Source organism: Pseudophryne corroboree, unplaced genomic scaffold (assembly GCF_028390025.1).
Source record: "Pseudophryne corroboree isolate aPseCor3 unplaced genomic scaffold, aPseCor3.hap2 scaffold_1466, whole genome shotgun sequence".
Classification (NCBI taxonomy): Eukaryota; Metazoa; Chordata; class Amphibia; order Anura; family Myobatrachidae; genus Pseudophryne; species Pseudophryne corroboree.
Genome location: NW_026968095.1, coordinates 36,525 through 60,315, shown reverse-complemented (window position 1 = coordinate 60,315; position 23,791 = coordinate 36,525). Strand labels below are relative to the sequence as shown.

Genomic DNA, 23,791 nt, shown 5'->3' with positions numbered 1-23,791 from the left:
CCTATAAGCAGAAAATAGAAGTAGGGAGTTTAGAGACCACTCCAGTGAAGAAAGGATAAAGTTGATGAAGAACAGAGAGACGGCTTCCCACCATCAGTGTGACTACAGACACTACCACTCACAAGTAGAGAGACAGCTCCCGACTAGCAGAGAGACTGGAGGGACAGCTCCCCACTAGCAGAGAGACTGGAGGGACAGCTCCCCACCAGGAGAGACAGCTCCCCACTAGCAGAGAGACTGAAGGGACAGCTCCCCACTAGCAGGGACAGGAGAGACAGCTCCCCACTAGCAGGGAGACTGAAGGGACAGCTCCCCACTAGCAGGGATGGGAGAGACAGCTCCCCACTAGCAGGGAGACTGAAGGGACAGCTCCCCACTAGCAGAGACGGGAGAGACAGCTCCCCACTAGCAGGGAGACTGGAGGGACAGCTCCCCACTAGCAGAGAGACTGGAGGGACAGCTCCCCACCAGGAGAGACAGCTCCCCACTAGCAGAGAGACTGAAGGGACAGCTCCCCACTAGCAGGGATGGGAGAGACAGCTCCCCACTAGCAGGGAGACTGAAGGGACAGCTCCCCACTAGCAGGGACGGGAGAGACAGCTCCCCACTAGCAGGGAGACTGAAGGGACAGCTCCCCACTAGCAGGGACGGGAGAGACAGCTCCCCACTAGCAGAGAGACTGGAGGGACAGCTCCCCACTAGCAGAGAGACTGGAGGGACAGCTCCCCACTAGCAGAGAGACTGGAGGGACAGCTCCCCACTAGCAAAGAGACTGAAGGGACAGCTCCCCACTAGCAGAGAGACTGAAGGGACAGCTCCCCACTAGCAGAGAGACGGGAGAGACAGCTCCCCACTAGCAGAGAGACTGAAGGGACAGCTCCCCACTAGCAGGGACGGGAGAGACAGCTCTTTTGAAGCTGAGAATCCCCTGCCTGCAGGTAGGGATGAGACGCCACTTCCTGCAGGTAGAGAGGACAGGTACAGACACGAGTAGCCTGCAGGTGCTCTGTAACATATAACTGGCTCACAGACACAAAGAAACGCAGCAGTCTCTTCTGGCTGGGGGTCTCTCTTCACTCTCTTCTGTCAGGGGTTCTCTCCCTACTTCCGGCTGGTAGTCTCCGCTGTCTTCTGGCTGGAGGTCTCTCTCCGCTCTCTTCTGGCTGGGGTCTCTCTCCGCTGTCTTCTGGCTGGGGGTCTCTCTCCGCTGTCTTCTGGCTGGGGGTCTCTCTCCGCTCTCTTCTGGCTGGGGTCTCTCTCCGCTCTCTTCTGGCTGGGGTCTCTCTCCGCTCTCTTCTGGCTGGGGTCTCTCTCCGCTTTCTTTTGGCTGGAGGTCTCTCTCCGCTCTCTTCTGGCTGGGGTCTCTCTCCGCTCTCTTCTGGCTGGAGGTCTCTCTCCGCTTTCTTTTGGCTGGAGGTCTCTCTCCGCTCTCCTCTGGCTGAGGGACTTCGCCCTTTTCTGGCTGGGGGTCTCTGCTCTCTTCTAGCTGAGGGTCTCCGCTGTCTTCTGGCTGGGGGTCTCCGCTGTCTTCTGGCTGGGGGTCTCCGCTCTCCTCTGGCTGGGTGTCTCTTTCTGCTCTCCTCTGGCTGGGGGTCTCTCCCCGCTCTCCTCTGGCTGGGGGTCTCTTTCCGCTCTCCTCTGGCTGGGGGTCTCTTCCCGCTCTCCTCTGGCTGGGGGTCTCTTCCCGCTCTCCTCTGGCTGGGGGTCTCTTTCCGCTCTCCTCTGGCTGGGGGTCTCTTTCCGCTCTCCTCTGGCTGGGGGTCTCTTTCCGCTCTCCTCTGGCTGGGGGTCTCTCCGGAGAGACACTGTGAAGATGATTCTTCTGCTCCTGACTCTGGTGGGGTATGTAATGCCGGACGCCCCTATCCCAGGTTAGTAATGGGGTCATGTCTCTCAGGGGATCTCTGAAGTGGGATTCATACAGGGGGTCTGGAGTAATGGAGAGGCGTGTATAACAAGATGTTTTGATCAGGGGGCTGTCACAAAGAGCTGGCAATCTATTAGTCTGTCCTGACTTTTAACCTCAGAACTTTCTGAATGCTTCACTGTGAATGGAAGAGATTATCGGGGGTCAGAGAACTATGCGGGGCCAGAAAGAATTCCCTGTCTCTATTGGAACCAGACCACCCAACACCGATACAACACGCTGTCTGACCCATCCGGAGAGCTGGGGCTGGGAGACCACAATTACTGCAGGTAGGTGGCGTGCTGCGGTGTGACTGACGTGTTGCGGGTAGGTGGCCTGCTGGGGTATGACTGATGTGATGCGGGTAGGTGGCGTACTGGGACATGACTGGTGTGTTGCAGGTAAGTGGCGTTCTGGGGTGTGACTGGCGTGTTGCAGGTAAGTGGCGTTCTGGGGTGTGACTGGCGTGTTGCAGGTAAGTGGCGTTCTGGGGTGTGACTGACGTGTTACAAGTAAGTGGTGTGCTGTGGTGTGACTGACGTGTTGCGGGTAGGTGGCCTGCTGGGGTGTGACTGACGTGTTGCGGGTAGGTGGCGTACTGGGACATGACTGGTGTGTTGCAGGTAAGTGGCGTACTGGGGTATGAGTGACGTGTTACAAGTAAGTGGTGTGCTGTGGTGTGACTGACATGTTGCAGGTAAGTGATGTTCTGGGGTGTGACTGGCGTGTTGCAGGTAAGTGGCATGCTGGGGTGTGACTGGCGTGTTGCAGGTAGGTGTCATGCTGGGGTTTGACTGACGTGTTGTAGGTAGGTGGCATGCTGGGGTATGAGTGACGTGTTACAAGTAAGTGGTGTGCTGGGGTGTGACTGACGTGTTGCGGGTAGGTGGCGTACTGGGGCATGACTGGTGTGTTGCAGGTAAGTGGAGTGCTGGGGTGTGAGTGACGCATTGCAGGTAGGTGGCGTGCTGGAGTGTGACTGACGTGTTGCGGGTAGGTGGCGTACTGGGGCATGACTGGTGTGTTGCAGGTAAGTGGAGTGCTGGGGTATTAGTGACGCATTGCAGGTAGGTGGCGTGCTGGAGTGTGACTGATGCGTTGCGGGTAGGTGGCGTACTGGAGTGTGACTGACGTGTTGCGGGTAGGTAGCGTACTGGGGCATGACTAACATGTTGCCGGTAAGTGGCGTGCTGGGGTGTGACTGGCGTGTTGCAGGTAGGTGGCGTGCTGGGGTGTGACTGGCGTGTTGTAGGTAGGTGGCGTGCTGGGGTATGACTGGCGTGTTGCAGGTAGGTGGCGTGCTGGGGTGTGACTGGCGTGTTGCAGGTAGGTGGCGTGCTGGGGTGTGACTGGCGTGTTGCAGGTAGGTGGCGTGCTGGGGTGTGACTGGCGTGTTGCAGGTATGTGGCGTGCTGGGGTGTGACTGGCGTGTTGCAGGTAGGTGGCGTGCTGGGGTGTGACTGGCGTGTTGCAGGTGGGTGGCGTGCTGGGGTGTGACTGGCATGTTGCAGGTAGGTGGCGTGCTGGGGTGTGACTGGCGTGTTGTAGGTAGGTGGCGTGCTGGGGTGTGACTGGCGTGTTGCAGGTAGGTGGCGTGCTGGGGTGTGACTGGCGTGATGCAGGTAGGTGGCGTGCTGGGGTGTGACTGGCGTGATGCAGGTAGGTGGCGTGCTGGGGTGTGACTGGCGTGTTGCAGGTAGGTGGCGTGCTGGGGTGTGACTGGCGTGTTGCAGGTAGGTGGCGTGCTGGGGTGTGACTGGCGTGTTGCAGGTAGGTGGGGTGTGACTGGCGTGTTGCAGGTAGGTGGTGTGCTGGGGTGTGACTGGCGTGTTGTAGGTAGGTGGCATGCTGGGGTGTGACTGACGCATTGCAGGTAGGTGGCGTGCTGGGGTGTGACTGGCGTGTTGTAGGTAAGTGGCATGCTGGGTTGTGACTGAGGTGTTGCAGGTAGGGGGTGTGACTGACGTGTTGCAGGTAGGTGTTGTGCTGGGGTGTGACTGACGTGTTGCAGGTAGGTGGTGTGCTTGGGGGTGACTGATGTGTTGCAGGTAGGTAGCGTGCTGGGAGGCACCCCAGGGCGGCGGGCCAGTGAGAGGCACCCCAGGGCGGCGGGCCAGTGAGAGGCACCCCAAGGCGGCACACCAGTGAGAGGCACCCCAGGGTGGCACACCAGTGAGATGCACCCCAAGGCGGCACGCCAGTGAGAGGCACCCCAGGGCAGCGCACCAGTGAGCGGTGTTAATAAGAAAGTAGCTACGTAATGAAGGGTGACACACAGGTGAAGAGGTGCTATGTACTAAAGTGAGAAGTATTAGTGGAAAAATGATCTGAAAGTGATAAATAAAATGTCGGTGTGCCAGTAGCCCGGCCACACCCACCTAGGGGACACTGCGCCCCAATCTCACCCCTAACACTGATACCGGCACCCACTCCGGGTCATATAATCGCCCAATGTAAAGCCACGTGATAATGGCACGTACAAATATATATCTACATTGGGAGCCAGCGTACCTGGAGGCACCACAGAAACCAGCATGCTCTCCAAAGCCGGTCCCATCTGTGCTTCTCTGTACTGCAATGTAGAATGGAATCTGGTAAAGCCCCCAGGTGCTGACAGGGAGGGGTATCTAGACAAGGAACTAATGGGGGGTTTCCCCAGCACACCCCGGGGGATCAGTAACCAGAGATTAACTCTATATGGTAACAGGAAATTTTATTTAGCACTTTCAAATACACTTTTGCAGGTAAGTGGTGTGCTTGTGTCTGACGTGTTGCATATAGGTAGTGTGCTGGGGCAGGCATGTGTTTGACGTGTCACAGGTAGGTGGCGTGCTGGGGTGTAACGTCTCACAGGTAGGTGGTATGTTGCGGTGTAACTGACATGTTGCAGGTAGGTGGCATGCTGCTGTGTAACTGATGTGTTGCAGGTAGGTAGCATGTTGGGGTGTGACTGATGTGTTGTAGGTAAGTAGTGTGCTGGGTTGTGACTGAGGTGTTGCAGGTAGGTGGCATGCTGGGGGGGGTGACTGAGGTGTTGCAGGTAGGTGGCGTGCTGAGGTGTGACTGACGTGTTGCAGGTAGGTGGCGTGCTGGGGTGTGACTGACGTCTTGCAGGTAGGTGGCGTGCTGGGGGCTGACTGAGGTGTTGCAGGTAGGTGGCGTGCTGGGGGGTGACTGAGGTGTTGCAGGTAGGTGGCGTGTTGTGGGGTGATTGAGGTGTTGCAGGTAGGTGGCGTGCTGGGAGGTGACAGGTGTTGCAGGTAGGTGGCGTGCTGGGGGGTGACTGAGGTGTTGCAGGTAGGTGGCGTGTTGTGGGGTGATTGAGGTGTTGTGGGTAGGTGGCGTGCTGGGGGGTGACTGAGGTGTTCCAGGTAGGTGGCGTGTTGTGGGGTGATTGAGGTGTTGCAGGTAGGTGGCGTGCTGGGGGGTGACTGAGGTGTTGCGGGTAGGTGGCGTGTTGTGGGGTGATTGAGGTGTTGTGGGTAGGTGGCGTGCTGGGGGGTGACTGAGGTGTTCCAGGTAGGTGGCGTGTTGTGGGGTGATTGAGGTGTTGTGGGTAGGTGGCGTGCTGGGGGGTGACTGAGGTGTTGCGGGTAGGTGGTGTGCTGGGGGGTGACTGAGGTGTTGCAGGTAGGTGGTGTGCTGGGGGGTGACTGAGGTGTTGCAGGTAGGTGGCGTGCTGTGGGGTGACTGAGGTGTTGCAGGTAGGTGGCGTGCTGGGGGGTGACTGAGGTGTTGCGGGTAGGTGGCGTGCTGGGGGGTGACTGAGGTGTTGCAGGTAGGTGGCGTGCTGGGGGGTGACTGAGGTGTTGCAGGTAGGTGGCGTGCTGGGGGCTGACTGAGGTGTTGCAGGTAGGTGGCGTGCTGGGGGCTGACTGAGGTGTTGCAGGTAGGTGGCGTGCTGGGGGGTGACTGATGAGGTTTGTGTCATCCTCTTCCCTTTCCCACCTCACAATGATTTTCTGTCATTTATTGTATATACCAGTACTGTTACCCCTTGTTACTGAGCCTCAGCGCTGCACATTAAGAGGCCACCCCCGCAGTGCTCTTCTATCCGCCCCCGCAGTGCTCTTCTATCCGCCCCCGCAGTGCTCTTCTATCCGCCCCCGCAGTGCTCTTCTATCCGCCCCCGCAGTGCTCTTCTATCCGCCCCCGCAGTGCTCTTCTATCCGCCCCCCGCCGTGCTAATCACAGGCCGCCCCCGCCGTGCTCTTCTATCCGCCCCGGCAGTGCCCCCGCTGTGCTCTTCTATCCGCCCCCGCCGTGCTCTTCTATCCGCCCCCGCCGTGCTCTTCTATCCGCCCCCGCCGTGCTCTTCTATCCGCCCCGGCAGTGCCCCCGCTGTGCTCTTCTATCCGCCCCCGCCGTGCTCTTCTATCCGCCCCCGCCGTGCTCTTCTATCCGCCCCCGCCGTGCTCTTCTATCCGCCCCCGCCGTGCTCTTCTATCCGCCCCCGCCGTGCTCTTCTATCCGCCCCCGCCGTGCTCTTCTATCCGCCCCCGCCGTGCTCTTCTATCCGCCCCCGCCGTGCTCTTCTATCCGCCCCCGCCGTGCTCTTCTATCTGCCCCCGCCGTGCTCTTCTATCTGCCCCCGCCGTGCTCTTCACAGGCCTCCCCCGCCGTGCTCTTCACAGGCCGCCCCCGCCGTGCTCTTCACAGGCCGCCCCCTCCGTGCTCTTCACAGGCCGCCCCCTCCGTGCTCTTCACATCCTCTTCCCTTTCCCACCTCACAATGATTTTCTGTCATTTATTGTATATACCAGTACTGTTACCCCTTGTTACTGAGCCTCAGCGCTGCACATTAAGAGGCCACCCCCGCAGTGCTCTTCTATCCGCCCCCGCAGTGCTCTTCTATCCGCCCCCGCCGTGCTCTTCTATCTGCCCCCGCCGTGCTCTTCACAGGCCTCCCCCGCCGTGCTCTACACAGGCCGCCTCCTCCGTGCTCTACACAGGCCGCCCCCTCCGTGCTCTTCACAGGCCGCCCCCTCCGTGCTCTTCACAGGCCGCCCCCTCCGTGCTCTTCACAGGCCGCCCTCGCCGTGCTCTTCACAGGCCGCCATCAGTCACTGCTGTTCTGTGGGTATATGACCTGTCCGGCCTGTCTTCCTGCAGGAACCCTGACTCTGATGTCCAGCCGTGGTGCTACGTGTCCGAGACGGAGGAAGGAATCTACTGGAAGTACTGCGACATCCCGACATGCCACAGTAAGCGCTGCATTCCTCCCCTATACCGTAGGGCCACCCGCAGACCTCACTGTGATCACAGGCCCATCCTGCACCATATTTCACCACCTTTGCCAACCTACCAGCATACTGTAGGTTGGAGGGCAACGTATGCCACATGTGAGACCCCAACAATACGTAATGTGAGACACATGGAGACATGGGAAGAAACTGAGGATGTCCTCGTATTATCTTTTCCAGTGCCGGGATATGTTGGTTGCTTTGCGGACTTTGGCTCTCCTCCAGCCCTCAGTGGGACCAGTGGAACATCGGCAAAGCTGACCATCCAAACCTGCATCCGGTTCTGCCGCAGAGATGGCTACCAGGTAACGTCCGCTACACCTCTCCCTACATCCGCCCAGTCCTTATCCTAACTATGGAGTCTGATACATGAGAATAAGTGCCGCTGAGGCTGTATGGGTCTGGGACTCCAGGTCGACAACAAAAAGGTCGACACACCTTAGGTCGACACCAATTGGTCGACACACCTGAGGTCGACGTGGAAAAAGGTCGACAGTAACAAGGTCAACATGGAAAAAGGTCGACATGAGTTTTTTATGTTTTTTTGGTGTCGTTTTCTTCGTAGAGTGACCGGGAACCCCAATTAGTGCACCGCGTCCCCTCGCATGGCTCGCTTCGCTCGACATGCTTCGGGCATGGTGCCTTCGCTCCGCTTCGCTCGGCACAGATTACCGTTCCAATCGTAGTCCACGTGGATCGTTAAGTATGAAAAGGTTCCAAAAAAGAAAAAAATTGTGAAAAACTCATGTCGACCTTTTCCATGGCGACCTTGTTCCTGTCGACCTTTTGTCCACGTCGACCTAAGGTGTGTCGACCAATTGGGGTCGACCTAAGGTGTGTCGACCTTTTTGTTGTCGACCTGGAGTCCGGATACCGGCTGTATGACCCGGTCACAGAGACCGCTGCTTTCAGGGTATCCGAGGCTTGTTCCTGCATTATGGAGAGCTTGCAGGGAATGCTTGAAGGTTTGGAGACTGGAGGAAGGCCTTGTTGTGCAGGAGCGGGCACACAGATCCAATGAGTTGTGTCCTCTCTGTCCTCCCTTTCAGTACGCGGGTGTAGAGGCCGGCTACGCCTGTTTCTGCGGCACTCCCTCCGATGTGGCCAAGCTACAGACGGTCAGCAGTTCCCAGTGTGACCAGGTGTGTTTTGGGAGAACCAGCGAGCTGTGTGGTGGAGACGGGAGACTGAGTGTGTACAGTGGTGAGTACGGAGAGGCACGCGAGGGGGAGACCTGCATCGGTAATGTGTATATGTATTCAGTATGTGTTCTTCCTCCAGCTTGGGTGGGGGAATGCCACAGTAACCTCTCCTCCACCTCCGGGGTCCTGTATTCTCCTGACTTCCCTGATGAATACACTGCAGGGATCTCATGTTCCTGGGACGTCCGAATCCCAGGCAGCACCGCCATACACATGCAGTTCCGCACCTTCAACGTCCTGGACCCAAATGACGTTCTGGTGGTAAGAGATGGACAGAGTGGGAGCCGCCTTTTTCAGATCCATGGAGGCGAGGATCCTCCCGCCATTACTACCTTCCCAACAGGACACCTCCAGGTTACGTTCCAGTCTGACCGGGTGCATAGTGGCCAAGGCTATGCCATCATATACAAAGGTAACGTAGAGGATGGCGTACGTCTACTGCAGGATAGCGATTGCTGGCATGGAGTGTGAGAGCGGTGGTATGATGAAGGGCGAAGGAATGATACCCTCTCTTTACCTCTCCACCGCAGGTCTGGGAAAGCTGCCACCCTCCGTGGGCTCTGCAGTGCCGTACTCTGGACGAGCCCCCACTACCAGCCACGTGACTCTGAATGCCTTGGACCATACAATAGAGCATCCAACACCGACCAAGACGGGGGACCCTGTTTCCAAGACTGGTGAGTGCCAGTATACATGTGTGCTGTCTACGTCTCTGCCCGTCTTCTGTCCCTGGCCCTCTGTAGAGCAGGTGGAGGCTTTTTCTGAAACTGGGCATGCACAGAAGTAGCCGCTATTAAGGGTTCTGAAAGAGGGGGATTGGGTACAAAGTTCCTTAGCCTCCCTAGGTGCCTTGGAGTGCAGGGGAGGTGTAAACCTACCTCCATCCCCCCTGATGCCGTGTGCACTATAGAAACATAGGAGGTCGCTGCCCCCCTACCCTCAGTAGTGTACCCACCCCATGTGTCAGTGGCCCTTCCTCCACTCTGCTCATTTCAGAGAGCCCACCAGATAGCAGATATTCAGATATGACCTTTGTATGCTCCAAAATGTAACGTACAAGACCAGCGTACAATAATGCTGAACCAATGTTCCTATATTTTAATCACATTTCTCTCCCCTCTTCTCTCTATTTCTGTGTTTCTTCCCTGTCTACTTTCTTCCTGTGTCTCTCTCCCTTCTTCCTCTATTCTCTTTCTGTCTTTCCGTTCTTCATCTCTTCCTCTGTCTCTCTCTCCCTTCTTCCTCTCCTCTCTGTCTCTCTTTCCGTTCTTCCTCTCCGCTATTTCTTTCTGTCTCTTTCCCTTCATCCCCTCTCTCTCTCTTCCTCTGCCTTCCTTCTTACCCCCTCCCCCTCTCTCTCTACCCCTTTCTCTCCCCCTCTCTCTACCCCTTTCTCTCCCTCTCTTCCCCTTCCTTGTCTCTCTCCCCCTTAATCTGTTTCTCTCCTCCTCCCTCTCACCGTGTGTTTCTTCTCCCACAGCCTGGCTTGTCCTAGCGGCTGGACTGTTTCTCCTGATGCTGGGGACTGGATACATGATATGGAGGTGAGACGGGTAACGTTACCATATGATAGTGATGTGGGTAGTCGGGCTGTACCCTGGAGAGAAATTAGAGTTATTACCTCATAAAGCATATGACAGCATGGTGATAATCCCCTCCTCTGTACACAGAGAGCAAATATGGACCCTATATAAATACATGGATCAACCTGCATTGACATTCCAGCGTCATTGGATGCAGGAAGTGACCTCATCAGCCACAGGAAGTGACATCACATACATAAAGCCTAACCAAGGCCTGTGGAATAGTCATAGATAGATATACAGGGCTCACTGCATCTCATATCTGGTCTCATAGACCTAAGAATAGGTCTGTTGCATGGTGAAACGCGTTTAGTCATGTGCCCACTGAGTCTCATGAGGTCATGGTGAAACGCGTTTAGTCATGTGCCCACTGAGAGTCGCATGGTGAAACGCGTTTAGTCATGTGCCCACTGACAGTCGCATGATGAAACGCGTTTAGTCATGTGCCCACTGACAGTCGCATGGTGAAACGCTTTTGGGAGGATCTGCAGAGACACTGACTTCCAGAAAGACAGTTTTTGCTTTTAATATGTACATGCAATATCTGAGTAAAATATCATATTTTAATATATTTCATCTTTGGCTGATAAACTCTCTCTCTCTCTCTCTCTCTCTCTCTCTCTCTCTCTCTCTCTCTACTTTTAATACATAACAAGTTATTACTTTTTTTTAAATTATTATTTGTTTAAGGTTTTTAGTGCACCTGCACAATCACTCTTTTTGTCTTGTGTAGTTGTTATGGATGAAGTAGTGGGTTGCAAGGATAGCATAGCAATAGTATCGGTGCAGGGAGAGTAGGGGTGATAGTGTCGGTGCAGGGAGAGCAGGGGTGATGGTGTCTGTGCAGGGGGTGCAGAGCGATAGTGTCAGTGCAGGGAGAGCAGGGGTGATAGTGTCGGTGCAGGGATGATAGTGTCTGTGCAGGGGGTGCAGAGCGATAGTGTCGGTGCAGGGGTGATAGTGTCGGTGCAGGGAGAGCAGGGCGATAGTGTCGGTGCAGGGAGAGCAGGGCGATAGTGTCGGTGCAGGAAGAGCAGGGGTGATAGTGTCGGTGCAGGGAGAGCAGGGTGATAGTGTCGGTGCAGGGAGAGCAGGGCGATAGTGTCGGTGCAGGGAGAGCAGGGCGATAGTGTCGGTGCATTCAGAGCAGAGCAATAGTGTCGGTGCATTGAGAGCAGAGCAATAGTGCGGTGCAGGGTGGGCAGGGCGATAGTGTCGGTGCAGGGAGAGCAGGGGAAATCGTAGAGCAGGGCGATAGTGTCGGTGCAGGGAGAGCAGGGTGATAGTGTCGGTGCAGGGAGAGCAGGGCGATAGTATCGGTGCAGGGAGAGCAGGGCGATAGTGTCGGTGCAGGGCGATAGTGTCGGTGCAGGGAGAGCAGGGCGATAGTGTCGGTGCAGGGAGAGCAGGGTGATAGTGTCGGTGCAGGGAGAGCAGGGCGATAGTGTCGTGCAGGGAGAGCAGGACGATAGTGTCGGTGCAGGGAGAGCAGGACGATAGTGTCGGTGCAGGGAGAGCAGGACGATAGTGTCGGTGCAGGGAGAGCAGAGGCGATAGTGTTGGTGCAGGGAGAGCAAGGCGATAGTGTCGGTGCAGGGAGAGCAGGGCAATAGAGTTGGTGCAAGGAGAGCAAGGGTGATAGTGTCGAGCAGGGAGAGCAGGGCGATAGTGTCGGTGCAGGGAGAGCAGGGGAGATAGTAGAGCAGGGCGATAGTGTCGGTGCAGGGAGAGCAGGGCGATAGTGTCGGTGCAGGGAGAGCAGGGTGATAGTGTCGGTGCAGGGAGAGCAGGGCGATAGTGTCGGTGCATTGAGAGCAGAGCAATAGTGTCGGTGCAGGGAGAGCAGGGCGATAGTGTCGGTGCAGGGAGAGCAGGGTGATAGTGTCGGTGCATTGAGAGCAGAGCAATAGTGTCGGTGCATTGAGAGCAGAGCAATAGTGTCGGTGCAGGGTGGGCAGGGCGATAGTGTCTGTGCAGGGAGAGCAGGGGAAATCGTAGAGCAGGGCGATAGTGTCGGTGCAGGGAGAGCAGGGTGATAGTGTCGGTGCAGGGAGAGCAGGGCGATAGTGTCGGTGCAGGGAGAGCAGGGCGATAGTGTCGGTGCAGGGCGATAGTGTCGGTGCAGGGAGAGCAGGGCGATAGTGTCGTGCAGGGAGAGCAGGGCGATAGTGTCGGTGCAGGGAGAGCAGGGCGATAGTGTCGGTGCAGGGAGAGCAGGGTGATAGTGTCGGTGCAGGGAGAGCAGGGCGATAGTGTCGGTGCAGGGAGAGCAGGGCGATAGTGTCGGTGCAGGGGGTGCAGAGCGATAGTGTCGGTGCAGGGAGAGCAGGGCGATAGTGTCGGTGCAGGGAGAGCAGGGGTAATAGTGTCGGTGCAGGGGGGGCAGGGAGATAGTGTCGGTGCAGGGAGAGCAGGGCAATAGTCGGTACAGGGAGCGCAGGCCGATAGTGTCGGTGCAGGGAGAGCAGGGCGATAGTGTCGGTGCAGGGAGAGCAGGGCGATAGTGTCGGTGCAGGGAGAGCAGGGGAGATAGTAGAGCAGAGCGATAGTGTCGATGCAGGGAGAGCAGGGTGATAGTGTCGGTGCAGGGAGAGCAGGGCGATAGTGTCGGTGCAGGGAGAGCAGGGGTGATAGTGTCGGTGCAGGGATAGACGGGCAATAGAGTCGGTGCAGGGAGAGCAGGGCGATAGTGTTGGTACAGGGAGAGCAGGGGTGATAGTGTCGTGCAGGGAGAGCAGGGCGATGGTGTCCGTGCAGGGAGAGCAGGGGTGATAGTGTCGGTGCAGGGAGAGCAGGGTGATAGTGTCGGTGCATTGAGAGCAGAGCAATAGTGTCGGTGCAGGGAGAGCAGGGCGATAGTGTCGGTGCAGGGAGAGCAGGGTGATAGTGTCGGTGCATTGAGAGCAGAGCAATAGTGTCGGTGCAGGGAGAGCAGGGCGATAGTGTCGGTGCAGGGAGAGCAGGGCAATAGAGTCGGTGCAGGGAGAGCAATGGTGATAGTGTCGTGCAGGGAGAGCAGGGCGATAGTGTCGGTGTAGGGGGGGCAGGGCGATAGCGTCGGTGCAGGGAGAGCAGGGCGATAGTGTTGGTGCAGGGAGAGCAGGGCGATAGTGTCGGTGCAGGGAGAGCAGGGCGATAGTGTCGGTGCAGGGAGAGCAGGGCGATAGTGTCGGTGCAGGGAGAGCAGGGCGATAGTGTCGGTGCAGGGAGAGCAGGGCGATAGAGTCGGTGCAGGGAGAGCAGGGCGATAGTGTCGGTACAGGGAAAGCAGGACGATAGTGTCGGTGCAGGGTGATAGTGTCGGTGCAGGGAGAGCAGGGTGATAGTGTCGGTTCAGGGAGAGCAGGGCAATAGAGTCAGTGCAGGGAGAGCAAGGGTGATAGTGTCGTGCAAAGAGGGCAGGGCGATAGTGTCGGTGCAGGCAGAGCAGGGCGATAGTGTCGGTGCAGGGGAGATAGTAGAGCAGGGCGATAGTGTCGGTGCAGGGAGAGAAGGGGTGATAGTAGAGCAGGGCGATAGTGTCGGTGCAGGGAGAGCAGGGCGATAGTGTCGGTGCAGGGAGAGCAGGGTGATAGTGTCGGTGCAGGGAGAGCAGGGTGATAGTGTCGGTGCAGGGAGAGCAGGGCGATAGTGTTGGTGCAGGGCGATAGTGTCGGTGCAGGGAGAGCAGGGCGATAGTGTCGGTGCAGGGAGAGCAGGGCGATAGTGTCGGTGCAGGGAGAGCAGGGCGATAGTGTCAGTGCAGGGAGAGCAGGGCGATAGTGTCGGTGCAGGGAGAGCAGGGTGATAGTGTCGGTGCAGGGAGAGCAGGGCGATAGTGTTGGTGCAGGGCGATAGTGTCGGTGCAGGGAGAGCAGGGCGATAGTGTCGGTGCAGGGAGAGCAGGGCGATAGTGTCGGTGCAGGGAGAGCAGGGCGATAGTGTCGGTGCAGGGAGAGCAGGGCGATAGTGTCGGTGCAGGGAGAGCAGGGCGATAGTGTCGGTGCAGGGAGAGCAGGGCGATAGTGTCTGTGCAGGGAGAGCAGGGCGATAGTGTCGGTGCAGGGAGAGCAGGGCGATAGTGTCGGTGCAGGGAGAGCAGGACGATAGTGTCGGTGCAGGGAGAGCAGGACGATAGTGTCGGTGCAGGGAGAGCAGGGGCGATAGTGTCGGTGCAGGGAGAGCAGGACGATAGTGTCGGTGCAGGGAGAGAGCAGGACGATAGTGTCGGTGCAGGGAGAGCAGGGGCGATAGTGTCGGTGCAGGGAGAGCAGGGGTGATGGTGTCTGTGCAGGGGGTGCAGAGCGATAGTGTCGGTGCAGGGAGAGCAGGGGTGATAGTGTCGGTGCAGGGAGAGCAGGGGTGATAGTGTCGGTGCAGGGGGGGCAGGGAGATAGCGTCGGTGTAGGGGGGGCAGGGCGATAGCGTCGGTGCAGGGAGAGCAGGGCGATAGTGTCGGTGCAGGGAGAGCAGGGCGATAGTGTCGGTGCAGGGAGAGCAAGTGTGATAGTGTCGTGCAGGGAGAGCAGGGCGATAGTGTCGGTGTAGGGGAGGCAGGGCGATAGTGTCGGTGCAGGGAGAGCAGGGCGATAGTGTCGGTGCAGGGAGAGCAGGGGAGATAGTAGAGCAGAGCGATAGTGTCGGTGCAGGGAGAGCAGGGCGATAGTGTCGGTGCAGGGAGAGCAGGGGAGATAGTAGAGCAGAGCGATAGTTTCGGTGCAGGGAGAGCAGGGCGATAGTGTCGGTGCTGGGAGAGCAGGGTGATAGTGTCGGTGCAGGGTGATAGTGTCGGTGCATTGAGAGCAGAGCAATAGTGTCGGTGCAGGGTGGGCAGGGCGATAGTGTCTGTGCAGGGAGAGCAGGGGAAATCGTAGAGCAGGGCGATAGTGTCGGTGCAGGGAGAGCAGGGCGATAGTGTCGGTGCAGGGAGAGCAGGGCGATAGTGTCGGTGCAGGGAGAGCAGGGCGATAGTGTCTGTGCAGGGAGAGCAGAGCGATAGTGTCGTGCAGGGAGAGCAGGGGTGATGGTGTCTGTGCAGGGAGAGCAGGGTGATAGTGTCGTGCAGGGAGAGCAGGGGTGATAGTGTTGGTGCAGGGAGAGCAGGGGTGATAGTGTCGGTGCAGGGGGTGCAGAGCGATAGTGTCGGTGCAGGGAGAGCAGGGGTGATAGTGTCGGTGCAGGGAGAGCAGGGGTGATAGTGTCTGTGCAGGGGGTGCAGAGCGATAGTGTCGGTGCAGGGAGAGCAGGGGCGATAGTGTCGGTGCAGGGGGGGCAGGGCGATAGCGTCGGTGCAGGGAGAGCAGGGCGATAGTGTCGGTGCAGGGAGAGCAAGTGTGATAGTGTCGTGCAGGGAGAGCAGGGCGATAGTGTCGGTGTAGGGGAGGCAGGGCGATAGTGTTGGTGCAGGGAGAGCAGGGCGATAGTGTTGGTACTGGGAGAGCAGGGGTGATAGTGTCGTTGCAGGGAGAGCAGAGCGATAGTGTCGTGCAGGGAGAGTAGAGCGATAGTGTCGTGCAGGGAGAGCAGGGGTGATGGTGTCTGTGCAGGGAGAGCAGGGTGATAGTGTCGTGCAGGGAGAGCAGGCTGATAGTGTTGGTGCAGGGAGAGCAGGGGTGATAGTGTCGGTGCAGGGAGAGCAGGGCGATGGTGTCGGTGCATTGACAGCAGAGCAATAGTGTCGGTGCAGGGAGAGCAGGGCGATAGTGTCGTGCAGGGAGAGTAGAGCGATAGTGTCGTGCAGGGAGAGCAGGGGTGATGGTGTCTGTGCAGGGAGAGCAGGGTGATAGTGTCGTGCAGGGAGAGCAGGCTGATAGTGTTGGTGCAGGGAGAGCAGGGGTGATAGTGTCGGTGCAGGGAGAGCAGGGCGATGGTGTCGGTGCATTGACAGCAGAGCAATAGTGTCGGTGCAGGGAGAGCAGGGCGATAGTGTCGGTGCAGGGAGAGCAGGGGAGATCGTAGAGCAGGGCGATAGTGTTGGTGCAGGGAGAGCAGGGCGATAGTGTCGGTGCAGGGAGAGCAGGGCGATAGTGTCGGTGCAGGGAGAGCAGGGCGATAGTGTCGTGCAGGGAGAGCAGAGCGATAGTGTCGGTGCAGGGAGAGCAGGGCAATAGTGTCGGTGCAGGGAGAGCAGGGCAATAGAGTCAGTGCAGGGAGAGCAGGGCGATAGTGTCGGTGTAGGGGGGGCAGGGCGATAGTGTCGGTGTAGGGGGGGCAGGGCGATAGCGTCGGTGCAGGGAGAGCAGGGCGATAGTGTCGGTGCAGGGAGAGCAGGGCGATAGTGTCGGTGCAGGGAGAGCAGGGCGATAGTGTCGGTGCAGGGAGAGCAAGTGTGATAGTGTCGTGCAGGGAGAGCAGGGCGATAGTGTCGGTGCAGGGAGAGCAGGGCAATAGAGTCGGTGCAGGGAGAGCAGGGCGATAGTGTCGGTGTAGGGGGGGCAGGGCGATAGCGTCGGTGCAGGGAGAGCAGGGCGATAGTGTCGGTGCAGGGAGAGCAAGTGTGATAGTGTCGTGCAGGGAGAGCAGGGCGATAGTGTCGGTGTAGGGGAGGCAGGGCAATAGTGTTGGTGCAGGGAGAGCAGGGCGATAGTGTCGGTGCAGGGAGAGCAGGGCGATAGTGTTGGTGCAGGGAGAGCAGGGCGATAGTGTCGGTGCAGGGAGAGCAGGGGTGATGGTGTCTGTGCAGGGAGAGCAGGGGTGATAGTGTCTGTGCAGGGGGTGCAGAGCGATAGTGTCGGTGCAGGGAGAGCAGGGGTGATAGTGTTGGTGCAGGGAGAGCAGATCGATAGTGTCGGTACAGGAAGAGCAGGGGTGATAGTGTCGTGCAGGGGTGATAGTGTCGGTGCAGGGAGAGCAGGGCGATAGTGTCGGTGCAGTGAGAGCAGGGCGATAGTTTCGGTGCAGGGAGAGCAGGGATGATAGTGTCGGTGCAGGGGGGGCAGGGAGATAGTGTCGGTGCAGGGAGAGAAGGGCAATAGAGTCGGTGCAGGGAGAGCAGGGCGATAGTGTTGGTACAGGGAGAGCAGAGCGATAGTGTCGTGCAGGGAGAGCAGGGGTGATAGTGTCGGTGCAGGGAGAGCAGGGTGATAGTGTCGGTGCAGGGAGAGCAGGGCGATAGTGTCGGTGCAGGGAGAGCAGGGCGATAGTGTCGGTGCAGGGAGAGCAGGACGATAGTGTCGGTGCAGGGAGAGCAGGACGATAGTGTCGGTGCAGGGAAAGCAGGACGATAGTGTCGGTGCAGGGAGAGCAGGGCGATAGTGTCGGTGCAGGGAGAGCAGGACGATAGTGTCGGTGCAGGGAGAGCAGGACGATAGTGTCGGTGCAGGGAGAGCAGGACGATAGTGTCGGTGCAGGGAGAGCAGGACGATAGTGTCGGTGCAGGGAGAGCAGGGCGATAGTGTCGGTGCAGGGAGAGCAGGGGTGATAGTGTCTGTGCAGGGGGTGCAGAGCGATAGTGTCGGTGCAGGGAGAGCAGGGCAATAGTGTCGGTGCAGGGAGAGCAGGGCAATAGAGTCGGTGCAGGGAGAGCAATGGTGATAGTGTCGTGCAGGGAGAGCAGGGCGATAGTGTCGGTGCAGGGAGAGCAGGGGAGATAGTAGAGCAGAGCGATAGTGTCGGTGCAGGGAGAGCAGGGCGATAGTGTCGGTGCAGGGAGAGCAGGGGAGATAGTAGAGCAGGGCGATAGTGTCGGTGCAGGTAGAGCAGCGCGATAGTGTCGGTGCAGGGAGAGCAGGGTGATAGTGTCGGTGCAGGGTGATAGTGTCGGTGCATTGAGAGCAGAGCAATAGTGTCGGTGCATTGAGAGCAGAGCAATAGTGTCGGTGCAGGGTGGGCAGGGCGATAGTGTCTGTGCAGGGAGAGCAGGGGAAATCGTAGAGCAGGGCGATAGTGTCGGTGCAGGGAGAGCAGGGCGATAGTGTCGGTGCAGGGAGAGCAGGGCGATAGTGTCGGTGCAGGGAGAGCAGGACGATAGTGTCGGTGCAGGGAGAGCAGGACGATAGTGTCGGTGCAGGGAGAGCAGGACGATAGTGTCGGTGCAGGGAGAGCAGGGGCGATAGTGTCGGTGCAGGGAGAGCAGGGGCGATAGTGTCGGTGCAGGGAGAGCAGGGGTGATAGTGTCGGTGCAGGGAGAGCAGGGGTGATAGTGTCTGTGCAGGGGGTGCAGAGCGATAGTGTCGGTGCAGGGAGAGCAGGGGTGATAGTGTCGGTGCAGGGGGGGCAGGGAGATAGTGTCGGTGCATGGGGGGCAGGGAGATAGTGTCGGTGCAGGGGGGGCAGGGAGATAGTGTCGGTGCAGGGAGAGCAGGGCAATAGTATCGGTGCAGGGAGAGCAGGGCGATAGTGTCGGTGTAGGGGGGGCAGGGCGATAGCGTCGGTGCAGGGAGAGCAGGGCGATAGTGTCGGTGCAGGGAGAGCAGGGCGATAGTGTCGGTGCAGGGAGAGCAAGTGTGATAGTGTCGGTGCAGGGAGAGCAGGGTGATAGTGTCGGTGTAGGGGAGGCAGGGCGATAGTGTTGGTGCAGGGAGAGCAGGGCGATAGTGTCGGTGCAGGGAGAGCAGGGCGATAGTGTCGGTGCAGGGAGAGCAGGGGAGATAGTAGAGCAGAGCGATAGTGTCGATGCAGGGAGAGCAGGGTGATAGTGTCGGTGCAGGGAGAGCAGGGCGATAGTGTCGGTGCAGGGAGAGACGGGCAATAGAGTCGGTGCAGGGAGAGCAGGGCGATAGTGTTGGTACAATGAGAGCAGGGGTGATAGTGTCGTTGCTGGGAGAGCAGAGCGATAGTGTCGTGCAGGGAGAGCAGGGGTGATAGTGTCGTGCAGGGAGAGCAGGGCGATGGTGTCCGTGCAGGGAGAGCAGGGGTGATAGTGTCGGTGCAGGGAGAGCAGGGTGATAGTGTCGGTGCATTGAGAGCAGAGCGATAGTGTCGGTGCAGGGAGAGCAGGGCGATAGTGTCGGTGCAGGGAGAGCAGGGCAATAGTGTCGGTGCAGGGAGAGCAGGGCAATAGAGTCGGTGCAGGGAGAGCAATGGTGATAGTGTCGTGCAGGGAGAGCAGGGCGATAGTGTCGGTGTAGGGGGGGCAGGGCGATAGCGTCGGTGCAGGGAGAGCAGGGCGATAGCGTCGGTGCAGGGAGAGCAGGGCGATAATGTTGGTGCAGGGAGAGCAGGGCGATAGTGTCGGTGCAGGGAGAGCAGGGCGATAGTGTCGGTGCAGGGAGAGCAGGACGATAGTGTCTGTGCAGGGAGAGCAGGGCGATGTTGTCGGTGCAGGGAGAGCAGGGGCGATAGTGTCGGTTCAGGGAGAGCAGGGCAATAGAGTCAGTGCAGGGAGAGCAAGGGTGATAGTGTCGTGCAAAGAGGGCAGGGCGATAGTGTCGGTGCAGGGAGAGCAGGGCGATAGTGTCGGTGCAGGGGAGATAGTAGAGCAGGGCGATAGTGTCGGTGCAGGGAGAGCTGGGGTGATAGTCGTGCAGGGGGGCAGGGAGATAGTGTCGGTGCAGGGAGAGAAGGGGAGATAGTAGAGCAGGGCGATAGTGTCGGTGCAGGGAGAGCAGGGCGATAGTGTCGGTGCAGGGAGAGCAGGGTGATAGTGTCGGTGCAGGGAGAGCAGGGCGATAGTGTTGGTGCAGGGCGATAGTGTCGGTGCAGGGAGAGCAGGGCGATAGTGTCGGTGCAGGGAGAGCAGGGCGATAGTGTCGGTGCAGGGAGAGCAGGGCGATAGTGTCGGTGCAGGGAGAGCAGGGCGATAGTGTCGGTGCAGGGAGAGCAGGGCGATAGTGTCGATGCAGGGAGAGCAGGGCGATAGTGTCTGTGCAGGGAGAGCAGGGCGATAGTGTCGGTGCAGGGAGAGCAGGACGATAGTGTTGGTGCAGGGAGAGCAGGGGTGATGGTGTCTGTGCAGGGGGTGCAGAGCGATAGTGTCGGTGCAGGGATAGCAGGGGTGATAGTGTCGGTGCAGGGAGAGCAGGGGTGATAGTGTCGGTGCAGTGGGGGCAGGGAGATAGTGTCGGTGTAGGGGGGGCAGGGCGATAGCGTCGGTGCAGGGAGAGCAGGGCGATAGTGTCGGTGCAGGGAGAGCAGGGCGATAGTGTCGGTGCAGGGAGAGCAAGTGTGATAGTGTCGTGCAGGGAGAGCAGGGCGATAGTGTCGGTGTAGGGGAGGCAGGGGCGATAGTGTCGGTGCAGGGGAGAGCAGGGCGATAGTGTCGGTGCAGGGAGAGCAGGGGAGATAGTAGAGCAGAGCGATAGTGTCGGTGCAGGGAGAGCAGGGCGATAGTGTCGGTGCAGGGAGAGCTGGGGAGATAGTAGAGCAGGGCGATAGTTTCGGTGCAGGGAGAGCAGGGCGATAGTGTCGGTGCAGGGAGAGCAGGGTGATAGTGTCGGTGCAGGGTGATAGTGTCGGTGCAGGGAGAGCAGGGTGATAGTGTCGGTGCATTGAGAGCAGAGCAATAGTGTCGGTGCAGGGTGGGCAGGGCGATAGTGTCGGTGCAGGGAGAGCAGGGCGATAGTGTCGGTGCAGGGAGAGCAGGGCGATAGTGTCTGTGCAGGGAGAGCAGAGCGATAGTGTCGTGCAGGGAGAGCAGGGGTGATGGTGTCTGTGCAGGGAGAGCAGGGTGATAGTGTCGTGCAGGGAGAGCAGGGCTGATAGTGTTGGTGCAGGGAGAGCAGGGGTGATAGTGTTGGTGCAGGGAGAGCAGGGGTGATAGTGTCTATGCAGGGGGTGCAGAGCGATAGTGTCGGTGCAGGGAGAGCAGGGGTGATAGTGTCGGTGCAGGGAGAGCAGGGGTGATAGTGTCTGTGCAGGGGGTGCAGAGCGATAGTGTCGGTGCAGGGAGAGCAGAGGCGATAGTGTCGGTGCAGGGGGGGCAGGGCGATAGCGTCGGTGCAGGGAGAGCAGGGCGATAGTGTCGGTGCAGGGAGAGCAAGTGTGATAGTGTCGTGCAGGGAGAGCAGGGCGATAGTGTCGGTGTAGGGGAGGCAGGGCGATAGTGTTGGTGCAGGGAGAGCAGGGCGATAGTGTTGGTACAGGGAGAGCAGGGGTGATGGTGTCTGTGCATGGAGAGCAGGCTGATAGTGTTGGTGCAGGGAGAGCAGGGGTGATAGTGTCGGTGCAGGGAGAGCAGGGCGATGGTGTCGGTGCATTGAGAGCAGAGCAATAGTGTCGGTGCAGGGAGAGCAGGGCGATAGTGTCGGTGCAGGGAGAGCAGGGGAGATCGTAGAGCAGGGCGATAGTGTTGGTGCAGGGAGAGCAGGGCGATAGTGTCGGTGCAGGGAGAGCAGGGCGATAGTGTCGGTGCAGGGAGAGCAGGGCGATAGTGTCGTGCAGGGAGAGCAGAGCGATAGTGTCGGTGCAGGGAGAGCAGGGCAATAGAGTCGATGCAGGGAGAGCAGGGCGATAGTGTCGGTGTAGGGGGGGCAGGGCGATAGCGTCGGTGCAGGGAGAGCAGGGCGATAGTGTCGGTGCAGGGAGAGCAGGGCGATAGTGTCGGTGCAGGGAGAGCAAGTGTGATAGTGTCGTGCAGGGAGAGCAGGGCGATAGTGTCGGTGCAGGGAGAGCAGGGCAATAGAGTCGGTGCAGGGAGAGCAGGGCGATAGTGTCGGTTAAGGGGGGGCAGGGCGATAGCGTCGGTGCAGGGGAGAGCAGGGCGATAGTGTCGGTGCAGGGAGAGCAAGTGTGATAGTGTCGTGCAGGGAGAGCAGGGCGATAGTGTCGGTGTAGGGGAGGCAGGGCGATAGTGTTGGTGCAGGGAGAACAGGGCGATAGTGTTGGTGCAGGGAGAGCAGGGCGATAGTGTCGGTGCAGGGAGAGCAGGGGTGATGGTGTCTGTGCAGGGAGAGCAGGGGTGATAGTGTCTGTGCAGGGGGTGCAGAGCGATAGTGTCGGTGCAGGGAGAGCAGGGGTGATAGTGTCGGTGCAGGGGGGGCAGGGAGATAGTGTCGGTGCAGGGAGAGCAGGGGTGATAGTGTCGGTGCAGGGAGAGCAGAGCGATAGTGTCGGTACAGGAAGAGCAGGGGTGATAGTGTCGTGCAGGGGTGATAGTGTCGGTGCAGGGAGAGCAGGGCGATAGTGTCGGTGCAGTGAGAGCAGGGCGATAGTTTCGGTGCAGGGAGAGCAGGGGTGATAGTGTCGGTGCAGGGGGGGCAGGGAGATAGTGTCGGTGCAGGGAGAGAAGGGCAATAGAGTCGGTGCAGGGAGAGCAGGGCGATAGTGTTGGTACAGGGAGAGCAGGGGTGATAGTGTCATTGCAGGGAGAGCAGAGCGATAGTGTCGTGCAGGGAGAGCAGGGGTGATGGTGTCTGTGCAGGGAGAGCAGGGTGATAGTGTCGTGCAGGGAGAGCAGGCTGATAGTGTTGGTGCAGGGAGAGCAGGGGTGATAGTGTCGTGCAGGGAGAGCAGGGCGATAGTGTCGGTGCAGGGAGAGCAGGGCGATGGTTTCGGTGCATTGAGAGCAGAGCAATAGTGTCGGTGCAGGGAGAGCAGGGCGATAGTGTCGGTGCAGGGAGAGCAGGGGAGATCGTAGAGCAGGGCGATAGTGTTGGTGCAGGGAGAGCAGGGCGATAGTGTCGGTGCAGGGAGAGCAGGGCGATAGTGTCGGTGCAGGGAGAGCAGGGTGATAGTGTCGTGCAGGGAGAGCAGGGCGATGGTGTCGGTGCAGGGAGAGCAGGGCGATAGTGTCGGTGCAGGGAGAGCAGGGCGATAGTGTCGGTGCAGGGAAAGCAGGACGATAGTGTCGGTGCAGGGAGAGCAGGGCGATAGTGTCTGTGCAGGGAGAGCAGGGCGATAGTGTCGGTGCAGGGAGAGCAGGGGCGATAGTGTCTGTGCAGGGAGAGCAAGGGTGATAGTGTCGTGCAAAGAGGGCAGGGCGATAGTGTCGGTGTAGGGGGGGCAGGGCGATAGCGTCGGTGCAGGGAGAGCAGGGCGATAGTGTCTGTGCAGGGAGAGCAGGGGCGATAGTGTCGGTGCAGGGGAGATAGTAGAGCAGGGCGATAGTGTCGGTGCAGGGAGAGCTGGGGTGATAGTGTCGGTGCAGGGGGGCAGGGAGATAGTGTCGGTGCAGGGAGAGAAGGGGAGATAGGAGAGCAGGGCGATAGTGTCGGTGCAGGGAGAGCAGGGGTGATAATGTCGGTGCAGGGGGGGCAGGGTAATAGTGTCTGTGCAGGGAGAGCAAGGAGATAGTGTCGTGCAGGGAGAGCAGGGTGATAGTGTCGGTGCAGGGAGAGCAGGGAGATAGTGTCTGTGCAGGGAGAGCAAGGAGATAGTGTCGTGCAGGGAGAGCAGGGTGATAGTGTCGGTGCAGGGAGAGCAGGGTGATAGTGTCGGTGCAGGGAGAGCAGGGTGATAGTGTCGGTGCAGGGAGAGCAGGGTGATAGTGTCGGTGCAGGGAGAGCAGGGTGATAGTGTCGTGCAGGGAGAGCAGGGTGATAGTGTCGGTGCAGGGAGAGCAGGGTGATAGTGTCGGTGCAGGGAGAGCAGGGCGATAGTGTCGTGCAGGGAGAGCAGGGTGATAGTGTCGGTGCAGGGAGAGCAGGGTGATTGTGTCGGTGCAGGGAGAGCAGGGTGATAGTGTCGGTGCAGGGAGAGCAGGGTGATAGTGTCGGTGCAGGGAGAGCAGGGGTGATAGTGTTGGTGCAGGGAGAGCAGGGTGATAGTGTCGGTGCAGGGAGAGCAGGGCGATGGTGTCGGTGCAAGGAGAGCAGGGTGATAGTGTCGGAGTAGGGGGCGCCGGCCGATAGTGTCGGTGCAGGGAGAGCAGGGCGATAGTGTCGGTGCAGTGAGAGCAGGGCGATAGTGTCGGTGCAGGGAGAGCAGGGGTGATGGTGTCGGTGCAGGGGGGGCAGGGAGATAGTGTTGGTGCAGGGAGAGCAGGGCGATACTGTCGGTGCA

The 23,791-nt window shown here is 59.1% G+C and overlaps 1 protein-coding gene across 1 annotated transcript; it reads left to right on the top strand.

The window, feature by feature from the left end:
• Nucleotides 1-1,937: 1,937 nt before the first annotated feature.
• LOC134997776 (kremen protein 2-like) lies at nt 1,938-9,895 on the top strand (the record flags this gene model as incomplete). The annotated part of the gene is made up of 8 exons (XM_063951314.1): nt 1,938-1,947; nt 2,028-2,196; nt 7,019-7,110; nt 7,330-7,454; nt 8,199-8,352; nt 8,431-8,763; nt 8,882-9,028; nt 9,832-9,895. Coding segments are annotated over exons 1-8 (1,094 nt in total), but the record flags the coding sequence as incomplete, so codon positions are not given.
• Nucleotides 9,896-23,791: the final 13,896 nt, after the last annotated feature.